Source organism: Apaloderma vittatum, unplaced genomic scaffold, assembly GCF_000703405.1.
Source record: "Apaloderma vittatum isolate BGI_N311 unplaced genomic scaffold, ASM70340v1 scaffold10370, whole genome shotgun sequence".
Taxonomy (NCBI): Eukaryota; Metazoa; Chordata; class Aves; order Trogoniformes; family Trogonidae; genus Apaloderma; species Apaloderma vittatum.
Window position 1 is genome coordinate 1 of NW_009693861.1, and position 20,497 is coordinate 20,497.

At 42.1% G+C, this 20,497-nt stretch overlaps 1 protein-coding gene across 1 annotated transcript in view; it reads left to right on the forward strand.

Moving 5' to 3' along the window:
* Positions 1–3: 3 nt before the first annotated feature.
* Positions 4–20,497, forward strand: part of SLC5A8 (solute carrier family 5 (sodium/monocarboxylate cotransporter), member 8) — a gene marked incomplete at its 5' end in the record, with an annotated part of 21,403 nt that continues 909 nt past the window's right edge. The window contains 14 exons of the mRNA XM_009865188.1: positions 4–162; positions 2,367–2,432; positions 4,270–4,321; positions 5,735–5,802; positions 6,631–6,785; positions 8,143–8,283; positions 10,214–10,343; positions 11,891–11,979; positions 13,276–13,388; positions 14,720–14,787; positions 15,095–15,181; positions 16,209–16,402; positions 17,615–17,718; positions 19,210–19,295. Of these exons, the coding sequence (XP_009863490.1) occupies positions 4–162; positions 2,367–2,432; positions 4,270–4,321; positions 5,735–5,802; positions 6,631–6,785; positions 8,143–8,283; positions 10,214–10,343; positions 11,891–11,979; positions 13,276–13,388; positions 14,720–14,787; positions 15,095–15,181; positions 16,209–16,402; positions 17,615–17,718; positions 19,210–19,295 (1,512 nt within the window). The remainder of the gene's footprint in view (positions 163–2,366; positions 2,433–4,269; positions 4,322–5,734; positions 5,803–6,630; positions 6,786–8,142; positions 8,284–10,213; positions 10,344–11,890; positions 11,980–13,275; positions 13,389–14,719; positions 14,788–15,094; positions 15,182–16,208; positions 16,403–17,614; positions 17,719–19,209; positions 19,296–20,497) is intronic.

Here is a 20,497-nt window from a genome sequence, read left to right on the forward strand (position 1 = left end):
AGCTTCATGTCAGCCATCACTGTGCTGGGCACCCCCGCCGAGGTGTACCGCTTCGGTGCCATATTCTGCATCTTTGCCATTGCCTACACCCTGATGGTGTTGTGCAGCGCTGAGATCTTCCTGCCGGTCTTCTACAGGGTGGGCATCACCAGCACCTACGAGGTAAGGTGGAGCGGAACAAACATTTCCACAATTTTCAGGGAGCTGGGGGCTTCTCATGCCCGCTTTCTACATGTCTCTTCCCACAAATTACCCTGCAGTCTGTACTGCCCTGTGTCTCTCCACTCACAAGAGCAGGCTGCAGCCTGCTTTGTCCACAGTCTACCCGTGCAGCCTCCACAAAGAGGAGATGCTCAGCCCTGCTGTCTTGGCTGAGGAGGCGTGAATCATAGATAGAACCCTAGACTCAGAATGGTTTGAGTTGGAAGGGACTTTAGAGATCCTCTAGGCCAACCCCCCTGCCATGGGTGGGCACCTCCCACTAGGCTATCTGAACTGTGATAGTGTTCATTCCAAATTGTTTCAAATCATGTTAGATGGGTTCATTGCTCCAGATCATCAGTTCAAGGTTAATCCTTGTGCAGTGTAGATGGTGACATGTGGTTAATGATGAGTAATTAATATACATCTGACATAGGAAACAGAGTTCTCACATAGCGCTGCCTCCAGATATGCCTCTCCAAGTATATGTTTGTGCTGTTTCTAGAGGTTTTGAGAAGCTAGAGGTTTTGAGAATACACCATTTCCACCTGAGGCTGTTCACACTGGTGAATGTCTTCTCCATCGTGCTTGTACAGGGACATGAGCAAATGCTCTGTGTCTGTGAGTTGAGTTTTCTTACTTCCACCGTGGTATGTCTGAGCTGGTCTTCAGCTCAGTGTAAGTTATAGCTAGCAGTGAAGAGACATCTGGCTTGATGGGATAGGCACAGGTCGAGTCTGACTGTTTTGGGGTGAGGAAACATGTGGTCAGGACTTTCTTCTGATTTAGAAGGTCTGTGCAACCTGTTTATCTTGTTGCACGGAGATTGTTCCTAGCTGCAGATTTTGGGGGAAAATTGCTCTTTTCACAGAGGACATTGGGAAAGGGGAAATGGTGCAGGTTAAAGTTGGCTAGATAAAGAAAGTTGGCAGGTTAAAGTTGGTCTATCATTTTATTACACTGAACAAGAGTGTTGAAGCACTGGAGTCTGAAAACAAGATTTATTTTGGTAGATTTAGATAAGAATTCACCATTGAAAATATCTGATGGCTTCCAGTGGCTTTTAACTACTAACTTTTTTGATTGTCAGTTATGATGATACTTAAAATAGATATCTTTTAAATAAAGATTATAATTATGACTGTAAACTCACTGATAATCTTGGGGTTTAATCAGAGTAACGCACCTATAAAAGGTATAACTTATATTTGTGGACAGAGTTCAGAGATTAAACAACTTTTTGTGTCAGTCCAGGGGTTTAGCACTGCTTCCTTTTGTGGCCGTTCTCACAGATGATGCTTCAAATGTGCGATTCAGGAGCGAGCACTTTGAGATACTTCAGTGTTTGTGTTGATTGAATAGGCAAAAGAGATCCGTTTTGTACAATGCCACACCCTAGAGGTTTGTTAGGACAAATGGTGGGAAGAAATCTTCCCTACAGCATGAGAAACTCATTCAGAGGTCATACAGTCCCAGGCTAGATAGAAAAGTGGGGGTTCCTGTTTTGCAAGTGGCTGGATTTCCACTTGCTGGTAGAGTATGGTGAGGTTACTGTGGGAGGAAACCACTGACCGCTGAAAACCTTCTGCTCTCTATCATAGCAGCCCAGATGGACACATATAATGAGAGAGTTTATAAATCGACTAAGGCTTAGGAATAGCCATAATGTTTTATTTTTCTTTCTGACTTCACAATGCAAGTGGATTATGTTGTTTGCTGGTACATCATTGTGAACTTTTAGGTTGCCCTGTGTGGATTCAAGAGTTGGACTCAATGATCCTCGTGGGTCCCTTCTAACTCAGCATATTCAGTTTCTGTCATAATACGTGCTGGTCTTTGCCAGGTCGTGGTGCTGAGCTCCTTGTTTCTTGACTGCCTTGAGGCACCTGAGTAGCACCAGTTTCCATTCTGCAGACTCTGTCATATACTGACTAGCTAATGTCTACTTTGCCTGCTCATTTGTTATTACCTGGTGGTGAGATCTGTAAAGAATTGTCAAATCAAGTTGAAAGAGATAGCAGTCAAGGTGACTGTAGGAGTTTTGGCCATTCATGAAAATGTAAAGATGACACTATGCCCTTTCGGTGTTGCTTGTTGGTTCACTGTAGTCCTATCAACAGTGCCAAGTTTCAGTGTAAACATTTGTTTTTTCTTCTCTTTTGCAGTATTTAGAGCTTCGGTTTAATAAATACCTGCGCCTCTGTGGAACAGTCCTCTTCACTATACAAACGGCAAGTAAACCTCAAAGCTGATCTGCGGTCCTCATAGCCAACAAGATTCTCGATCTGTAACTGTCTGTTTTCTCTGAACAATTGATGAGGTTACTTACCACAGTGCATGGGGGCTGAGAGCGGGAGAAACAAAGCTTTTTCTGCTCCAAAGCAGTGAGATGGAGAGCAGATGCTGGGCTACCTGCCTCTTGTGTCTCTGTGTGCGTTATTGAGCACCCTGAGCAGTCACTTGGCACCAGCGGTGTGCTAAGATCCTTCACTGCAGGGCAGAGTGTGAACAGCAGCCCCTTGCCTGCCTGCTGGAGAAACCCACAATTGGTCCAAAATCTAAATGTGCCCCAGGTAGCTACAGCAGCACCAGTGCGTGGATTTGGGGAGTCTGACTAATTTTCAAAGGTCTGTGAAAGATGACAGAATAAGCTATCAGAAACTGTCATTTACTGCACGCCATCACTGGGAAAAAATGAGTGTCTGTGAACAGAGAAGTAGCAAATGGTACTGCCTTGGGTATTAATAGTACCACCTTGAGTGGTACCATTTGCTATCCCTAAAATTTAGCAATCCCTAAAATTATGGTTGGTGCAATTTGCTGTATCCAGCCCATTCAGGTAGTAGTATGAGAGCACAGCTTTTAACTGTGAGCATGTGGAAAGTGAACTAGAAACAGAAGTACGGGTTTTTTTCAGTTTTGTAATAGACCTTTTGGGGAATTCAAAACAAGAAGGAATATGCAATCAGAAAGCTTTTGAGATTGTGTGCTTGCCTTTTGCCTGTTTTTTTTTAGTTTCTAAGACATACCAGGAGTTACAGGGCAACCACACTTGAGCCAATAAGGTGGTGGTCAGTGAAGTGCTGACTTACTAAAACAGTGCTACTTAGCTGGCATTTATAGATACAGAAGCCCATAGGAAAAGTAGAGTGCTAGCATGTGTGAATCCTGACACCGTTTCACCAGCAAATATGAAGACATCACCATTGCGTAAGTTGGAACAAGCCAAGCATAATCTTTGCTTGCAAAGACCAGGAAAAGACTTCTGTACAACTTAAATGTGTGCTCAAGGAAATGAACTGTAGGTGTCTTTCTGTGCCAAGCACTAACAACTTAACCTGAATAATGAAAAGAATAGTGAGAAGAGGAAACCCTGCAAGATCTTAATGGTGTAATATTAACTGTTCTGTGAATATTGGCATGGTAAAAAACGCAATCAGGTTTTAAAAATATACACAGAGAAATTATAGAGGATATCAGCCTGTGAATCCCATTGCGCCCATAGAAGTGGGTGGAGTAGATCCTTGTTTTTCCTGTATCTTTACTGTGTTGGGTTAGAATACAAACCTGCTGATAATTGTGCATGGCTTCATCTTACAGGAGTGTAATTCCTTACAATGCTATCCATAATAACTAACTTATGCTGTACTTTTTGTTCTTACTCACGTGCATTATAGTTGCATAGTGAGAGGCATATTGATCCCAACACTGAAAAAATAAGTTGTAGTAGATTCTGGACAAACCAGTGTAAACTTCTGTCAGGTTCCTTTTGCTCTTGTTTCTGCTGTAAGACTGCAGTTTTAAAGCAATAAGTTAATTATAAAAGCCAGGAGAAGCTGAAGAGGGATTTGGCATTTAAGTCCCCGGTATTTGTTTTAAGAACACTGGGCTGCAGTGCTGGTTAGTCTCAGGTATTCATCTTCTAACGGTTGGAATTATTTTCCAACAGTTAGACAAATTTAGGAAATACAGACTGCATAAATGCTTGAAAAGAAAGCATCTTGGAAAGCTATCACCTTTCCAGTAGTTTGCATTCATTTTGATATTATATCTTTTTTCCCCTTCTAGATTTTATACACTGGTATTGTCATTTATGCTCCAGCTTTAGCACTAAATCAAGGTAAGATGAGTGTACTCCAACCGTTCTTCTACTGTTACAATGTTTTCAGCATATGGTACTGGTATGGTTTTTATCAGCAATGAACACCTGAAAATACAGCTCAAGTCTTGACGACTGTGAAGTCTTCTACAATTTCTGTTGATCCTGATGGGAACTCTGATAGAAGACCTCCTATTTCTAATCCTGGTCCCTTAATCTCTCCCTGTAACGAAGTATAGAAAAGGCTCAAGGGGCAGTCCTTCTGTCGTTTACCTCTCCTGCAGTATGCTTAGGTAATAGCTACATTCAGAAAATTTTGAAGGCAACGCAGAGACTAAACATACATTCAGTTTCCCTGGTTAAGTGCTCAAGCGAGGAGCAAGACAAAAGTTCTGTAAATACAGACTTAGGCTGCCTGGAGCTGTTTAACTCGGCCTGTCATTTTGCCAGCAAAACCAAATCAACAGCAAAGAAGTCTTTGACTTAGGATGTTTGTTGTGATATTTACAAAATGAAATATTTCCATTTTCTACTTCAAAATGAATCTTTACTTTGAGCCACATTTATTTTTAAAGGGTGAAAAAAGCTTTTATGAGGAGCCAAGTGAAACTTTTAATCTGCCACAATTAATGAGTCCACTTGGCAAGAAAAGGCAATAACAAAATACAAATAAAAATTGAATCATTTTGGCTAGAATGAAAATCACAATTGTTTTATATCTTTGATGTTTATGTTTGCCATGCAAAAATACGTGCTAAACCAAGCTGGGTCCCACCTAGAAGCAGAGTTTTTCATTAGTTTTGTTGTGGGGTTTCTCATGAGCCCAAGCTATTTGTCAGGGAGCCCCCGAGTGCCCTGCCTGGCAGCACGTGAGTGTGCCAAGCTAGGGCAGCAACAGCCTGTATTGCAACCACAGGACAGTGTGGTCTAGCATAGTCATACTATCATGTTTCCATGAAAGAATAAAATAAAGGTTTTTAGTCTGACACATTTCTTCCAGACAATGCTTGAACCATCTTGCCTCCGAGGAGCATCCGCATGCTCTTTACTTCCTTGAATCCCTGCCTGAGGACTCTGTGGGGACTACCCAGGTGCTTCAGGGAAAGACATGTATTTTATGAGGCCTCAGAACATATTCAATGTGTTGCTTGTCAGTGTTCACATTAAAGACAAATAACTTCTTAAATGCTGAAATACATCTTACTTCTTTAGCAGTTTCCGATGTCTGTAACAACTGTTTAATTTTTACAACTGGCTAGGGCGAATGCCCTGGTTTTGACTAACTAATCTGTTTGTTGCCATTTTTGCCTCCTACTTTTGCATTTTACTTATTTCTACTTTTTTTGAACAGCCAGATTGGGGGTGAAAAATTGATCTTCAGTTTTTTTGTCCCCAGTGCTTCATTCACACTGGTGCCGTTTCCCTCTTTTTCAGTCACTGGCTTCAACTTGTGGGGTTCGGTGGTGTCAACTGGCTTGGTCTGCACTTTCTACTGCACACTGGTATGTAGGCCATTCAGCTGAGAACAATCTCTGTTCCTTTCACCATTCACATCAAATGCGGAATTTATTGAAAAGTAGCCTAAAAACCAGGTTACCCCAGTAAAATCTCACAGCACAGCTGAAACCACAGGGCCGTATTCACCCAGGGACTTCTCTGGATGCAAAGGCAGCCACTGTATAACTCAAACCTTTTCTAATTTGATACATTCAAATTTCCATTGTTGGTGAAAGAACAGCAAAAGGATAGATTTCCTTTCCTAAAAATCCTTCTGTGATTTTTCTTCTAATTAGTAGGGTTTAGCTGTGTAATTTTTCAAGCACCTGCTTACTGCGACTATTACAGTCCTGTCTGTTGTTGAAAGAGCCACTGGAAATAGCAAGTGCCATGTGAACAAATTGGCCTTCAGATAGGTGTTAATTGACCGAGTGTCTAAAAGTTATTAAATGGATCTTCAATGACAAAGTATATTTTGGATTAAATCATGTTTATTTTTATTCACATGAATGGTATGCCTTCTGGAATTAGTGGCACTGTATATGTGTAAGATGAGCACTGTCTGCCAATTTATCTTTTGTTACAAACTTCAGGTTTGGTGAAGGATTAAACTGTGTAAAGTAAATTCTAGTGCATTTCACAAAGAGACCAGGATGTCCTGAATAGGTTCCAGAATTCACTTCTTAAACACTCCAGTATAGTATTGCTTCTATTAAAAAAAGATTAGATTATTGTGCATAATTCGGATAGGGACATTTCTCATCGTTGAATGTGAGTGCTGAGCAAGGGTGCTGCTGCCCTCTTGTACCTGATCCGTGCTCTTCCTCATGCAGGGCGGTCTGAAGGCAGTGGTGTGGACAGATGTTTTCCAGATTGGAATCATGGTCGCTGGATTTTTATCTGTGATTATACGAGCTTCGGTGGTTCAGGGAGGATTCGGACGCATTGTAAACGATTCCTACTATGGAGGAAGACTAAACTTCTGGGAGTGAGTTTGCGCTTGCAGATGCCTCTCTATTTCTACAAATAGAGCCCATGTGATTAACTGTGAAATTAAATTGCTCCTGAAGGAGGAGGAGGGGAGGAGTTGTGACCCAATTTTTATATATTTTTAAACGAGCTTAACTAGATTGGGCAATATTTTCTAGGTTTTACACCACACAAAATCCTGTAAACAGAAAAACCTTTTTATTTTGTCAAATAGGTATTTTAAGGATACATTTTGGATTCCACTGAAAGTGAATGGCGAATGGTGAATAGGAGAGTACAGTCATATTTATCCTTACAATTTGCAAACAGCTGATTTGTCATTTCAGCTACTGAACCAAAACAACTGGGAAAAGAATAGCTTTTATATAATCTGAAAAAAATTAGAAGTAGTTTTAATAATATTTTGCCTTCTACTGTAGCCAATCCTAGCCTAAAAGTATCATTTTATGAGGTCAAGAATATTCATTCTGACAATGTTGAATCAAAGTTCCAAAAAAAGTTGCTGTGCTTTGAATAGATGGGTGATTCCTCTGAGAAACTACACCCAGCACTAACAGTGAAAGTTTAGTGTGACAAGTACTGCCTTTTGCCCTTTTGTCTGTCAGTTCACAATATTTATGAGGTTTTTCTGTAAAATTCATCACCAAGTTCTTGAGTAAATAATTCACCTGTGGGTATTTTTTTTTCTTCTTGTGAACAGTCATTTTTTTCCATCTGTTTGGCTGATTTGCAGTGATAATACTGCATTGCTTTTTCCCCTAATATAGAGTTTACATATGGAAAAAGGAAAGTAATAAAGGCATATAACAGGTGAAATAATACTACGTTGTTCACCATGATAAGCATCATGTGTTGCTATATTAAAATGTGATTTTAAAAAAATAATTATTTATGGCCATCTAATATCTGTTACTCACTTATAGCTAAACCAGCAAAATGTTTTATGGAGTCTCTGTCCACAAAGGCTGGGTGTGCAAGCACACTTATATATTGGTGTTAGGCTGATATCCCTCTAGATAAGCAGGCATATTAAATTTTTTACTGGAACATCATTTCATCACAGTCATCACAGGCATCATGCAGCTTAAGACGGTGGCTTGCGGCCAGATAAATCAGTTCGACTTTGGACAGATGAGAGTGTTTCACTGGATCATGATTTCAGCTTTGAGTTTTACAATTTGCTTTCTGCAATTTCATATAGCATTGAAATATCGGAATGATCAAAATCTGGGCCAAATTAAGAGCGTTTGAATTTGAAGAAATACGGGGAAATATTTTTCCCCTAGGAATTAAGATCTTCTCGCAATGAGAAGGTTTTTGTATTCTGAATTTGTTTTCTTGTTTCCTTCTTGTAGCTTTGATCCCAGTCCTCTGCGAAGGCACACCTTCTGGACGATTGTTGTTGGTGGGGCTTTCACGTGGGCTGGCATATATGGGATCAACCAGTCTCAAGTACAGAGATACATTTCATGCAAAACCCGGTTCCATGCAAAATTGTAAGTCTGCCTACAGTAAATCTTAACGTCTGACTTTAGCAGTGACTGTTCTTTATAAGGGAATTTTTTTTAAAAGTAGGGGGTTTTATCTGTGTAAAATCCGTTTGTAAAGGGTAACAAATTTTGCCTTCTGCTTTGTGAACCAGGTAGAAGACAAATCACACAATAAATGCTGGTGTTTGAATTACATATAATTGCTGTAACATTGAACTTTGTAGCAGAATGTTTCAGAATGTGCCAGTATTCTTGCATACAAATAGCTGCATTAAGTTTATATGCAACCTAAAGACCAAATGATATAGTACTTACACTGAAGCCGTATCAGCATGGCATCCTGAATTGCTACTCTACTCTAAATCATTGTGTGGGAATTTTGCTAAGTAAAGACAAAGTTTTTTTCCATACTGGTGAGGATGAGAAAATGCAGAATTGTTTTATTCAATGATAACATTGCTGAGGAATTTTATGTTTTGTTCTCATAATAATCATGACTTTTTTTGTAGGAATTCACTATGGAAACTGGCAGACACTTCTGTTTTCCTTGGACTTAGTAATTTCTGATCAGCCTTTACTCTAGAATGGTGTATGTTTGCTAACTCTGTTGTCTTAGCTTTATCTTTAGTATTATTCCAATCGTCCACAACTGCCTGAAGGGGAGTTGTAGTCAAGTGAGGGTCAGGCTCTTCTCTCGGGCAACTAGTGACAGGACGAGAGGGCACGGCCTGAAACTGCATCAGGGAAGGTTTAGGTTGGATCTCAGGAAGCACTTCCTCATGGAGAGGGTGCTCAGGCACTGGGATGCACTGCCCAGGGAAGGGGTGGAGTCACCGTCCCTGGAGGGATTTAAGGAAAGGCTGGATGTGGCACTTAGTGCTGTGGTCTAGCCGATGTGCTGGTATTGGGTCATAGGCTGGACTTGACGATCTCAGAGGTCTTTTCCAGCCTCAACAATTCTGTGATTTTATGAAAATGTCTGTTTCAATGCCTAAAAAGGCCTATAAAGTTAAATTTACTTTCACTCATCCTGATGGCCATCCAGAGCAGTCCAAAGGCTGATGTTGCTTACTTTTCTGGGAACTGAAAGCATTAAAAGGCCTCGTGAAGCATTGGCAAGCATGGAGATACTTGCAGAGAAACCAGAGGCCCTCCCAGCGGAGGTCTTAGCAGTTGGTACAGGTCCAGGTTATGTGATCTGTCAGGCAGGTAAATCACTATTAGCAGATGATACACAGATAACTGGGAGACATTTGCTGGAAGGGAATGTTGTTTTTCAAGGCCAAGCTCACAGTGAATGTGTTTGCTTGAACTCATCACCCTAGGTGAGAACAACTTCATGACCCAGGAGTCATCAAGAGCTGAGAAACAAATATTTGAGATCAGATAGTTAGGTAGAAGAAAAAAGTCCTTACTGGGCAAGGACAGGTGTCTCCAGATCAGGTCCCAAGTCCTCATTGCTGCCTCTCACAGATACTGTCCTGGGAAGAAATGGGGAATTTTTTGTATAAGAATGTTGCTGCTGACTAAAAGGTACCCCACACTTTTATCTGGGGCACCCTGCTTTACAAATGTGTCAGGGGTTTGTCTTTACCAAGGGGTGTGAGAGTGTCTTCTGGCCAGCTGCCTGCAATGTAAAACTCAGGCACATGATGACATGTAGTGATTGCCATATCACTCCCATCATCTTCCAAGCAGACTTTGTCAGAGGATGGGCACTCAGAGACCATACCACCAATACCAGAAGTCTAATTCCTGTGTTTAAAAACGTCATCTCACACCAGGTGAAATTGTGGGAGCTGTATCGTGACTCCCTTCCCAGCGGGCAGCTGCAGACCAGGAGGTCTCCTAGGTCCTGGTGTTTTCTCACTCAGCCCTGGCAGGTTCTTACTGGACGTCAAGCTCTGACATGGTATTTCTGTGTGTATTGGTGCAGGTCTCTCTACATCAACCTGGTGGGCCTCTGGGTGATCCTGACCTCCGCCACGCTGTGTGGCCTGTCCCTCTACTCCATCTACAAGGATTGTGACCCGTGGACATCAAAGAAGGTGTCAGCATTTGACCAGGTAGGAACCCACGTTTCAGGGGAGGGTGGTGAAGGGCCATCCGTCCTCTGCAGCCATAATAACCAGACCTGGGAGGGTTCAAGAGCCAGGTGGTTAGGTATAATAACATGCACAAGTCCCATATCAGGTGAGTCTATAACACTGAGAGATTAAGATGAGACCATGGCAGGAAGGAATACCCTGGAGAAAGCAGCAGATGTGTCATCGTTGCTGTCCTACAGCTGTCTCAGAGCTGCAGGTCACTCAGTGGCAGGTAAGGAGGGTGGCATGGAGAGCACCAATGTGGAGAGTGCTCAGTCCACCCACCTCTGCAGATATTTGGGGTTTTCACCCAAAATGAGGCCAGCAGTGCCTGAAATGGCACTTCAGAGAGAAGCGAGGGGAAGAGAGTGCTGCCGGGGACGGCTGAAACAGCAGTGCCTGCATGAGTGACTGTGGGCCAGGTGAGCTGATCAAAACTGCTCTGTGCCAAGAGAGGTGAAAGCCTTTTCGGATTTGAAACATGATTGTACCTAAAGCACACACCTGAAAGAAGGCAACCAGCAGGTGGATCTTGGCCAGTGGTGGTGTATCCTTCCCTCCTTCAGAGAAGAGCTGGGCAATTAAATCGTGTTGTACCATGCTGTGGAGAAAAGACCTTGTAAATTCCAGTGGCCCTGAGTAGCAGATTTGACTGAGGGACAGGAGCTCTGGGAGCCCAAGGACTGACCAGAGTCAGGGCCCAAGGAAATCATACAAGTTGTTTTTTTGTTGTTGTTGTTGGACTTTGTGTTTGGTTGTTTTGGTTTTGGGGGCTTTTTGTATGTTTATGCCTGGGATAATCATAGACTCTGGGTAATACCCCACAGACCATAGCTGGAAAGCTGGGAAAAGAGCACAGACAACAGGATACCTGAGAATGGACCACCTGGTCTTTAAGGGTAGAATTAAATGAGATACTGGAAACCGAGATGGAAACCTCAAGGAAATAAAGTTGTTTCTGTCAGTCCAATTCTTTTGGTGGGAACTGAAAGCAAGATGCAGAAAAAACTAATTCATCTGTGAAAAAAAAAGTGGTTCCTGGGAAGAAAATGTTAAAATTCCTCTCTTTGCAGCACTCACATCTTGCAAAGGTCAACAAATGACACACGGTTTCCAATAAGGTCATTGTTCTCAGCTACCCTGAGTTTGTTGGACTGTATCTAAAACCTTTTTGTAGAGTCAGCAGCAGACATCGGCGTCTTCTGTGACACCCAAGTCCAACAGAGTGATGTAAAATATAGGCTACCTGTTGCCTAGTGCTAGCTTCTGGTTCAAGTGTCACTGGAAGCCAAGCCTGATGGCGCAGCTCTGTGGTCACATCTGCTAGATGGTCTAAGCTGACTTTGCTGTATCTTGAGTACATGTTTTATGTTTGCTTTTCTCTGTAGAAAACCAATAAATAGTGCACAGTGAGGCATTCAAAATTAGAAGAGCTGGGCAGAATGCCAGTGGGAAGGCTATAACAAAAATAATACAGTGACAAAAAAAAGTAGGAACAGTAATATTTCATATTCTGAATCTTTCAGCTAATGCCATACCTAGTGGTGGATATTCTCCACGATTTTCCAGGAGTGCCAGGGCTTTTTGTGGCTAGTGCCTACAGTGGAACATTAAGGTAATTTAATAATTTGGAATCTAGTGTCTTTTTTTTTCCTTTCTCGTTAAAGTTTCATCTATACTAAAACTTCAGCATTTCTTTTCTTTTTCTAGCTAATTTTTGTTGTTCAGAAAAACCCACTATCCATGCTGATGCAGCTTAAAAATGACACTCAGGTCCTAAGACTCAAAGCTTTTTGGTGTTCCCTATTAGCGACATGAGGAAACACCTAGCCACAGGCGACGCAGAGCACTAGGAAATCCACCTCCCAGTGCTTTTAAAGCGCCTCTGCTATAGGAATTTTTAAATATTATGAATGAGTGGTTACACAAAATAGCTACAATTTGGGGGAATTTCCTTCTGCTCATCTTTGATTTTCCAGTTTCATACCTGCGTATCTGTAAAACCATCTCCTTTTCCTCATCTCTGACCTTTAGAGTATTGTTTACAAAAGAGTTCCCAGACTTCTAATTGTCTTGAATGAACCCCATGAAAACAACAATCACCATATATTTTTACTGAAGGAGACAGCTCAGTCCCTTCTTATTTCATCGTGCGGAGTGTTTTGTTCAGCTTTCCCAAGGAGCATCTTTTAGGAAACGTTGCCTCTCTCAAGGAAGGCTCTGAACAATAGTCAACAGATAAATATGAGGAAACTTGAGAATGACACCAGAATTTGTTTTGAGTGCTTGTAGCTACATAAATATAGGGAACAGTCAGGGTATTTGTTTTCCATGCACTGAGGAAAAGCTGGTGGTTTGCAAGAGCAAGGTACACATTGATCCAAGGTCATCTGAGCAGCTTTGTGCCTTAGAAGTGCTGGTTTTTTCAGACCCCTGAGGGAGCCTGGAGTAGTTCAGTTTGGACTACATGCCTAATTTTTAGATTACTATAATTAGATTATCTGAATCCTCCTCTGAGAGTGCATGCAAAGTAATCACTGACCTGCATATAGAAATTTTACTTACACATACAAATACCGTGTAGATAATTTGTGAAGGTATCAAGTATACCAGTAGTATTTACAGCTTAGCCACATGTAGTAGATATTTTCTTTGACTTCTCCAGCCCATCCTTTCTTCAAGATTTGCCTTGTCTTCACTAAAAGCAATTATTTTAAACAATTCTTGTAAGCTCTTAACTGCGTCATCTGGAATAATAAGTCACTTCAACCAGTGCAGCAGTTACATCAGTTTTCTGACACTGTTCTAGAAAGGGGCATTTTCTCTCTGGCAGTTAACCCATCTGTTATCTATGATTTCAGCTTCTAAGATAAAAAAGCAAACAAACATGTATAAATCTTGCCTCCTACAGTACCGTGTCCTCCAGCATCAACGCTCTGGCTGCCGTGACTGTCGAAGACCTCATTAAGCCGCACGTCAGATCCCTCTCTGAAAGGACGTTGTCAAGGATTTCTATGGGGATGAGTATGTCTGGAAACTCTGTTTTCCACTTCTGATTTATAAAGTATGGGCTTGATTCAGATCTCAGTTATGGCTGTGTAAGTCAGGAGGAAGCACATTCACACCAACAGGATTACATTGGTGCAGTACTTGGGGGAGATGAGATCACCTGCGTAGGTTTTACACAGAATGGGGGACAAGCTGTTTCAAGTGAGCATAAGGAAAAAAAGAAAGCCCTCTTGTTTGATCTGTAGGCAGGAAACAGGCACTGTGTCTGTATTCAGTACTGACTTGCAGTACTGCAAAGCCAGATGTCTCAGACTGAAACAGCTGTTATTTTTTCATCCACCTGCCAAAACTGAGAAGCACAGGAAGCAATTTTTTAACAAACCTTTTGAACTGAGCAATAAACAAGCAATAGCATTGTGTCCCGATAACGTTGCAGAGAACAAGAAACTTCAGGTATTCTCTGACATACTCTCAGACCCTCAGTCTGTTCAGCTCCTCCATTTAATGCAGCTCAAAGAAGAGGGTCAGAACTAGGCTGAGCAGAATGTTTAAATCTCTAGTTGTGCTAGTTGTGCTGTCTGTGGCCAGTTGCAAGTGTAGCCCAATACAGAGTTTGTAATAAGCGTGGAAAAACTACAATCCCAACATGATGGCCCATGGCCCATACCAGGGGGCACAGCAGACTGGTGCCAGGTAACAAGTATTAAACATTTTCACCTGCAAGCACTTCCTTAAACAGTATTGCAAGCAACGTTTATTCCAAAACTGTTGTTGGCCTTTTCATGAGTTGCCTGGCACACAGCGTATTAAATAAAGATTAATCTATTGTGCGTGCAGTGAAACTCAACAGGGTTAGAGATGAAAAAGACAAATAAGCTGGTGTTATGGGTCCCAGGAAGAGATGCTATGTCCTGGTGATGCAGGATGTTCTTTGTTGTGGCGCCAGCTCCCGATAATCCACCAGCATTTAGTTTCTTGCTCCAAAGTCTTTAGACTGAGAAGCAAAAATCATTCCCTCAAAACAAGGCTCATGACACAGGAGATTACCTGAGAAATACAAACAGTACGTGTGGTATGGCCAGCATGGCTACTCTGTGTGGCTGCCATGGAGTAACTAATCTTTAGTAACACACAGGAAGAGGATTTTGTCAGGTTTTCGTGATCTCTTCTCAGTGCAAACAGAAACCTGACCTTTTGGACAGTTCAGGCTCTCTTAGGAAAAAAACCCAGGTGCTAACAGCTTTGTTTGCAGATGGCAGAGGCCATGCTGGGTTCGATGGAAACACCTCCATTAGTGATTTTCAAACTTTGGCAAATTTACGCATCGCTCTGCTTTTCCCACACAGGCCTGTTTTATGGCATAGTGTGCATTGGTATGGCTGGACTGGCATCTCTCATGGGAACAATGTTGCAGGTAGGTGTCACACTGCTTTTTCATGCCCACGTTGAACAACTTGGAATGAATTATGTAAGAAAATAATTGCTGGATACCATTAACAGATTATTTTTTATTCTTTCTGGGGTAGTGGCCTCAAACAGCCCATGGCTTAGCCTCTGCTTTAAGCGTGTAACTGTACCAAGTCCTGCCAGCTGAAATTGCACCAGTTTAAAAAAAAAACAAACCCACCATAATTTCCTTCTCAGCATCTTCTCTTCTTGCCATGTTGGAGGCTTTAACTTCCTTTCACAACACCTAACAGCAGACTCTTTTTCTTCCTCAGGCAGCGCTCAGCATTTTTGGCATGATTGGTGGCCCCCTTTTAGGACTGTTTAGCTTGGGAATCCTGTTCCCCTTTGTAAATGAAATTGTAAGTAGAAATTTAAAGCCTTTCTTATGCAAAATTCATGGATAATTTTGGGTGCCTCCTTCCCCTTTTCTGTCCAATAATGTTATTATGTTGGTAGGCAAGAGTGATGTCCGTGAGGATATTTCCCCTTGCTCCCTTTCCTCCTTATCACAAGGAAGTGATAAACAGGGCTGTATGGGAACTAGAATTTCCCTCCCACAAAGAGATTTACCTGACCAGAGAGAGGAAAAAAAATGAATAGAAATGAAACTTTGGCAAGAATTTGTGGAAAACACAGTTTTAGAAGCAGGAAAGAATGTGTCTTGAGATGTAGCTGAACAGCCAGTAGACTCGGAGGATGTTGGCCTGTCTGAGCAAAAGGGGGTCAGGCCAAGAAAACGGGTTGCAAGCACTTGTAGACTGAATGGGTGTGATTTTCAGAGTGCTTCATTATAGCAAAATTATCCTTTCCAGAGGATAAAAGCTATTACATCAAAAATCAGATTCGACAAACTTTGGGAATTTGATCCATGAATTACTCTGACAGGATTGCTCTTTATTAAGGTTCACTTATCACTAACATTTGCCTCTTTGCAAATTTTTATGAGCTAAAAAAAAGCCACTAAAAAAATCATTAGCTGTCAGCCAAAAATAACCCCACTGTGAAGCAGAAGAGACTTTTGCAAAAACATCACATGAGAAAAGAGAAAAATTGCTTCTGTATTTGTTCAAGGAGGGCCTCAAGAAAAGCAGTATTTTCCTATGTACCAGGCAGCCCAAAGGTATCCTTTGATTGCAAAGGCATAGCAGCAAAATAAAGAGAGGTGTGATCAGGAGCTGCCAGTAAATACTGTATTTCCCAAAAGAGAGATGAAGTAGACTACCCAGCTCTCTCCAACTGTGTATTACATTTTCACTATGGAGCATACTCAGTTTAGTTTCATCTTAATTGTTTCCTAATCATCTAGGTGGGTTGGTTGTTTGGGTGGGTTTTTTAAGTATCCTTTTGCTTTCCATGTAAATCCATGTTATATTTTCTGCTTTTCAGGGTGCATTTGTGGGTCTTCTCAGTGGCTTTACTATGGCACTTTGGGTTGGACTTGGGTCTCAGGTTTATCCTCCACTCCCAGAGAAGACCAGGCCACTCTATCTCTCAGTGGAAGGCTGTAATATGTCCTCAGGAAATTTGATGTCAACAACAAGTCCATTCACAACAGGTTTCAAAGCACCAGCTGCAGAAAGGTATACAACTTCCTCACGTGTAGCCAACAAAGTATGTTTTTGTTTTAAAGCCACATGAACATCTACCTAGAATTTGAGTTACTCTAACCATTCCTCCCTGATTTACCTGCTAGACTGTTTAAGATGAAGCAGTTTTCTCTGAATTTTTTTTTTCTTCTGTCAGAGTGATGTTTGTCTAAGTTATCCCAGAACAGAAGTCAAAGTGAATCTTTCTAGTGATCTGAAAAGCTTGAGTTCAGTATTTGAGTCTTAAAGGCTTGGACATGCCTTACCGAGAACCACAGTGTTAAAGAAAGCGTAACATTTATAGTTATTGTATTAACTTCCACACTGTCACATGAATTAGTAGCAGGCACTTAAAGGGCAATTCGCCAGTTTAACAGCTCTACCTAAAACAGCTCATCTGTGCAGAAATAGTTCTATTCATGAAATTCAGAAGAGGGCATAATCCGTGTAACAGGCAAAATATAAGGGATTCTCTCCCGTCTGTGATTACCACGTCTTGCCCTGGACAACCATAGGTAAGCATAATGGTTACGCATGACAATGTAGGAAACAGCAGGAACAGAGCAGCTGAACAGTGCATTTCTAGGGATTCCCAGTCCTTACACCTTAGAGCACTGTACAATCAGCAGGTAGCCCGGTACACACGTGGATGCCCAATGTTGAGTTTCTTATGCTACACCTCTTGCACGAGCAGTGCAGGAGCCTTCGTGTCTGCTGGGAAGCAGCTGTTGCAGCAGAGCCCATTGTCAGAGAGAAGAAAATAAGGCATAACCTGAGGTGTGGCAGTTGCCTTTTTGTTTCTGGCTGATAAGAGCTAGATCTGACCCATTTCTTATTTTTTTTTTTCTTTTGTGGGTGTGCCATCTCCTTCAGATTATGTTCTCCCTTCTAAAGAAGTTATCCTTTCATCTCCATAGCTGGAGTGCACAGCTCTACACTAAATGGAAGAGACCAGACTGTCCTGTTTAACTTGCTCTTCCTATCCATTGCCTCACCGTACTGACCATTCTCCTCCCATATGAAGGAACTTGTCCTGTAAATTTGAAAACAAATTTTCAATGCATTTTTTATTATATGGAAGTAGTTAGTTCAAGACTACCAGGTCACTTGGTTCAGAAGTAACTCTCTACTTACCGTCTGGAAACAGACCACATTCTCAAGTTGCTTGGAATAAGAGAGTGTAATACTTTTCCTGTTCTTTTTCAGGCCTGCCATTGCAGACAACTTCTATTCCCTGTCGTATCTCTACTTCAGCACACTTGGGACAATTAGCACAATAGCTGTGGGAGTAATTATCAGCCTCCTAACAGGTACTAGTTCCAGAGCTATGATTAAATGTGCCATAGAGCTCTTTCAAGCTAAGAATACCAGAGAACTGTCATTGCCAGAGGAAGTGCCGGTGACCCTATTGCAAACACTGTGTAAAGGTTACCATCCTAAATCTGATTTTTTCCCCTTAGACCTTCTGAATCACACTCTTAGTCTTTGCTCACAGCAAGAGTTACTTCAGATTTTTAAGGAGAAAGAAGTTTCAGCAATTTCCTAACCTGAGGGGCAAAAAAAAAAAAAGAAAAAGATAAAATAAGACATCTATCTTTCCTGTTTCGTTACATGCCAGCAGGGGCTGGAGGTTTAAGTGTTGTCCCTGGACATGGCAACAACTCCAAGCAATGAGAAGCACCCATGCTTACAGACGACAAAAAGTTTTACTTTGTGAGTTCAGAGCACTCAAGTGTTGTTGCCTGCAAATATACAACGCATGCTTCTCACCACATTCCCCAAGCATGTACCTAAGAGCTGCAGACCCTGTGCATGGCTATGTTAGCTTCTTTCTCAGGTTCCCTGTGCTATTTGTGCAAGAGCCAAAAAGCAGCAGCCGACAGGCAAGACCAGGGACTTCAGATCCAGCCCCTGGCCTCACTGCTTTTGCATCTAGGTGAGATGCAAAGTGCACCTGTCATCCATCTCGCATATGGCAGGAGTAGCGCAAAAGCAGCTGCCCTCACAGCTCTGCCCAGTGTGCCCAGCCAGATTCCTACAACAGCTCTTTTTCTTCAGGCTATTGGATTTCAGGCCTATTGGTCTGACCCACAGGTACTCCAGGACTATGAAACTCCAAACCCAGCAGATAAACTCACTTCCATATGAGAAGTCCTCAGCCCAAGAAACCCAGAAGAACTAACCCAACCACACTACCATTCCACTTTTTTGTGGAGCAAGAGGCCATTTAAGCCTCAGGTGGAATGGGACAATTCTCTGATGAGAGCTAATTCCCAGCACCTGCATATCCTTCCTTTCCCACACACATTCCCCCACAAGAATAGTGCCTTAAAAATGTCCAAATATCCCATTAACCTTCATCCCTCTACCTTGGGGCTGCCCTTAAATAACTCACTGTAAAAATTGCTGGTGACTCTGGAGACAGGAGTCTTGCTGACCAGGAACTGAAGACTGGGACAGGGCAGCGCTTGGTACCACAGCTCCTGGACTGTGGTCCCAGGTACCACTGTATGGAATTCATCATCTTATGATGATTGTCTCAGTTTCTTTTTATATAATAAGAAGTCTGAGGAACTCTGGAAAGTGGCCAAAGCATTTCAAATAGACCTTGAGGGATCATTTTATATTTTGAGAGGTACAGGTTTTATATGTCTCTCTAAAGAAACGATCTGTAAGGTCTGTGGTTGCTTGACGGCTTTTGCTGCATGACTGTCCTGTTCCTCAGGCCTGGTGCCTGTGTGGGCTCTGACATACAGTTTGCCTGTGGAAAGCTGGCTGAGTGAAACCTGCCTATTTTTCAGGAGGACTAAAGCAGAACACAGACCGTAAATTCCTACTGACCAAGGAAGATTTCCTGTCCACCTTCTCGTGGCTTAAATCTGGGACAGTAAGTGTAATTATCCACCTCTGACTTAAGTCAGTCTTTCCTCCTAGGAATGAAGGCAAACAGTCTCTGGGTTATTTTTTTCCACCATGCTGGCTGATACAACTGTCTGCTTTAAGGCAGGAGTAGAGCACAAGGCAGGGAGGAGTAAAGCAGCTGGCACAGGCAGGGAAGCTCTGTTTGGCCATGGCTTGACTTCAGTGAATGAGAGAGTGGCAGCCAAGACAAGGGACAGCTGTTATTTGTGTTTCTGCAAAAATAACCTTCTCACTACTCTCTTGGAAGCTGGCCTGAGGCCAATTATTGAGTAATAACATCCCTTAGAAGGGAGAATATAGTGATTTTTTTTTTTTAATAGACAGTAGATAACTTTTCTATCAGTATCATCTACATGCTCAACATCCAAGCTCAGCTTTGTCCAGTGTTTTTTGAGTGCTGCTGTGCAGGCAGTGATCATGTCTTGGAGATGATCTGGTCTGCAGAATGTTTTTCTTCCATGAGGACAACTCCTTTTAGTATGATCTCATGTATTTCAGCTTCTGGATATGAACACCAGGGAGAGAGAGGGATTTTTGCCCATGTCAGGACTGGAGACCAGTTGTCCAGTTACTGTCATTCAGTGTCTTTAAAGGGCCAGCATCCATTTTCATGGCAGAATGGTAGGGGTTGGGAGGGAGCTCTGAAGATCATCTAGTCCAGTTCTTCTGAAGTTCTTTTAAAAGAAAAGAAAAAAAAAAGACCCCCATTGGAAGCTAGCGTCCACAGCCGTACTATCTTATGCTCAGAGTCAGAAATGAGTGTCTGCCTGGTTATACAGCTAGGAGCTGGATAACAAGTGGTTGGCTCACAAATAATGCAGAAATTTGCCGAGGGAAAAAAAAAGGGGAACTGAGCAACTTTCTGCACATGAAGAGCTCAACATCTCATTGTCTTTAAGAGAGATGAAACATCAAAGAGGGCAACAAAGCTCTTGAGGGGCCTGGAGAATAAATCTTATGAGGAGTGATTGAGGGAGCTGGAGTTTGACGAAGAGGAGGCTGAGGGGGGACCTCATCATGCTCTACAATTACTTGAAAGGACATTGTAGAGAAGTTGTTGCTGGTCTCTTCTCACAGGTAATTAGAGACAGAACCAGGGGGAACAGTTTCAAGTTGCAACAGGACAAGTTTAGGCTGGACATTAGGAAGAAATTCCTTCATGGAAAG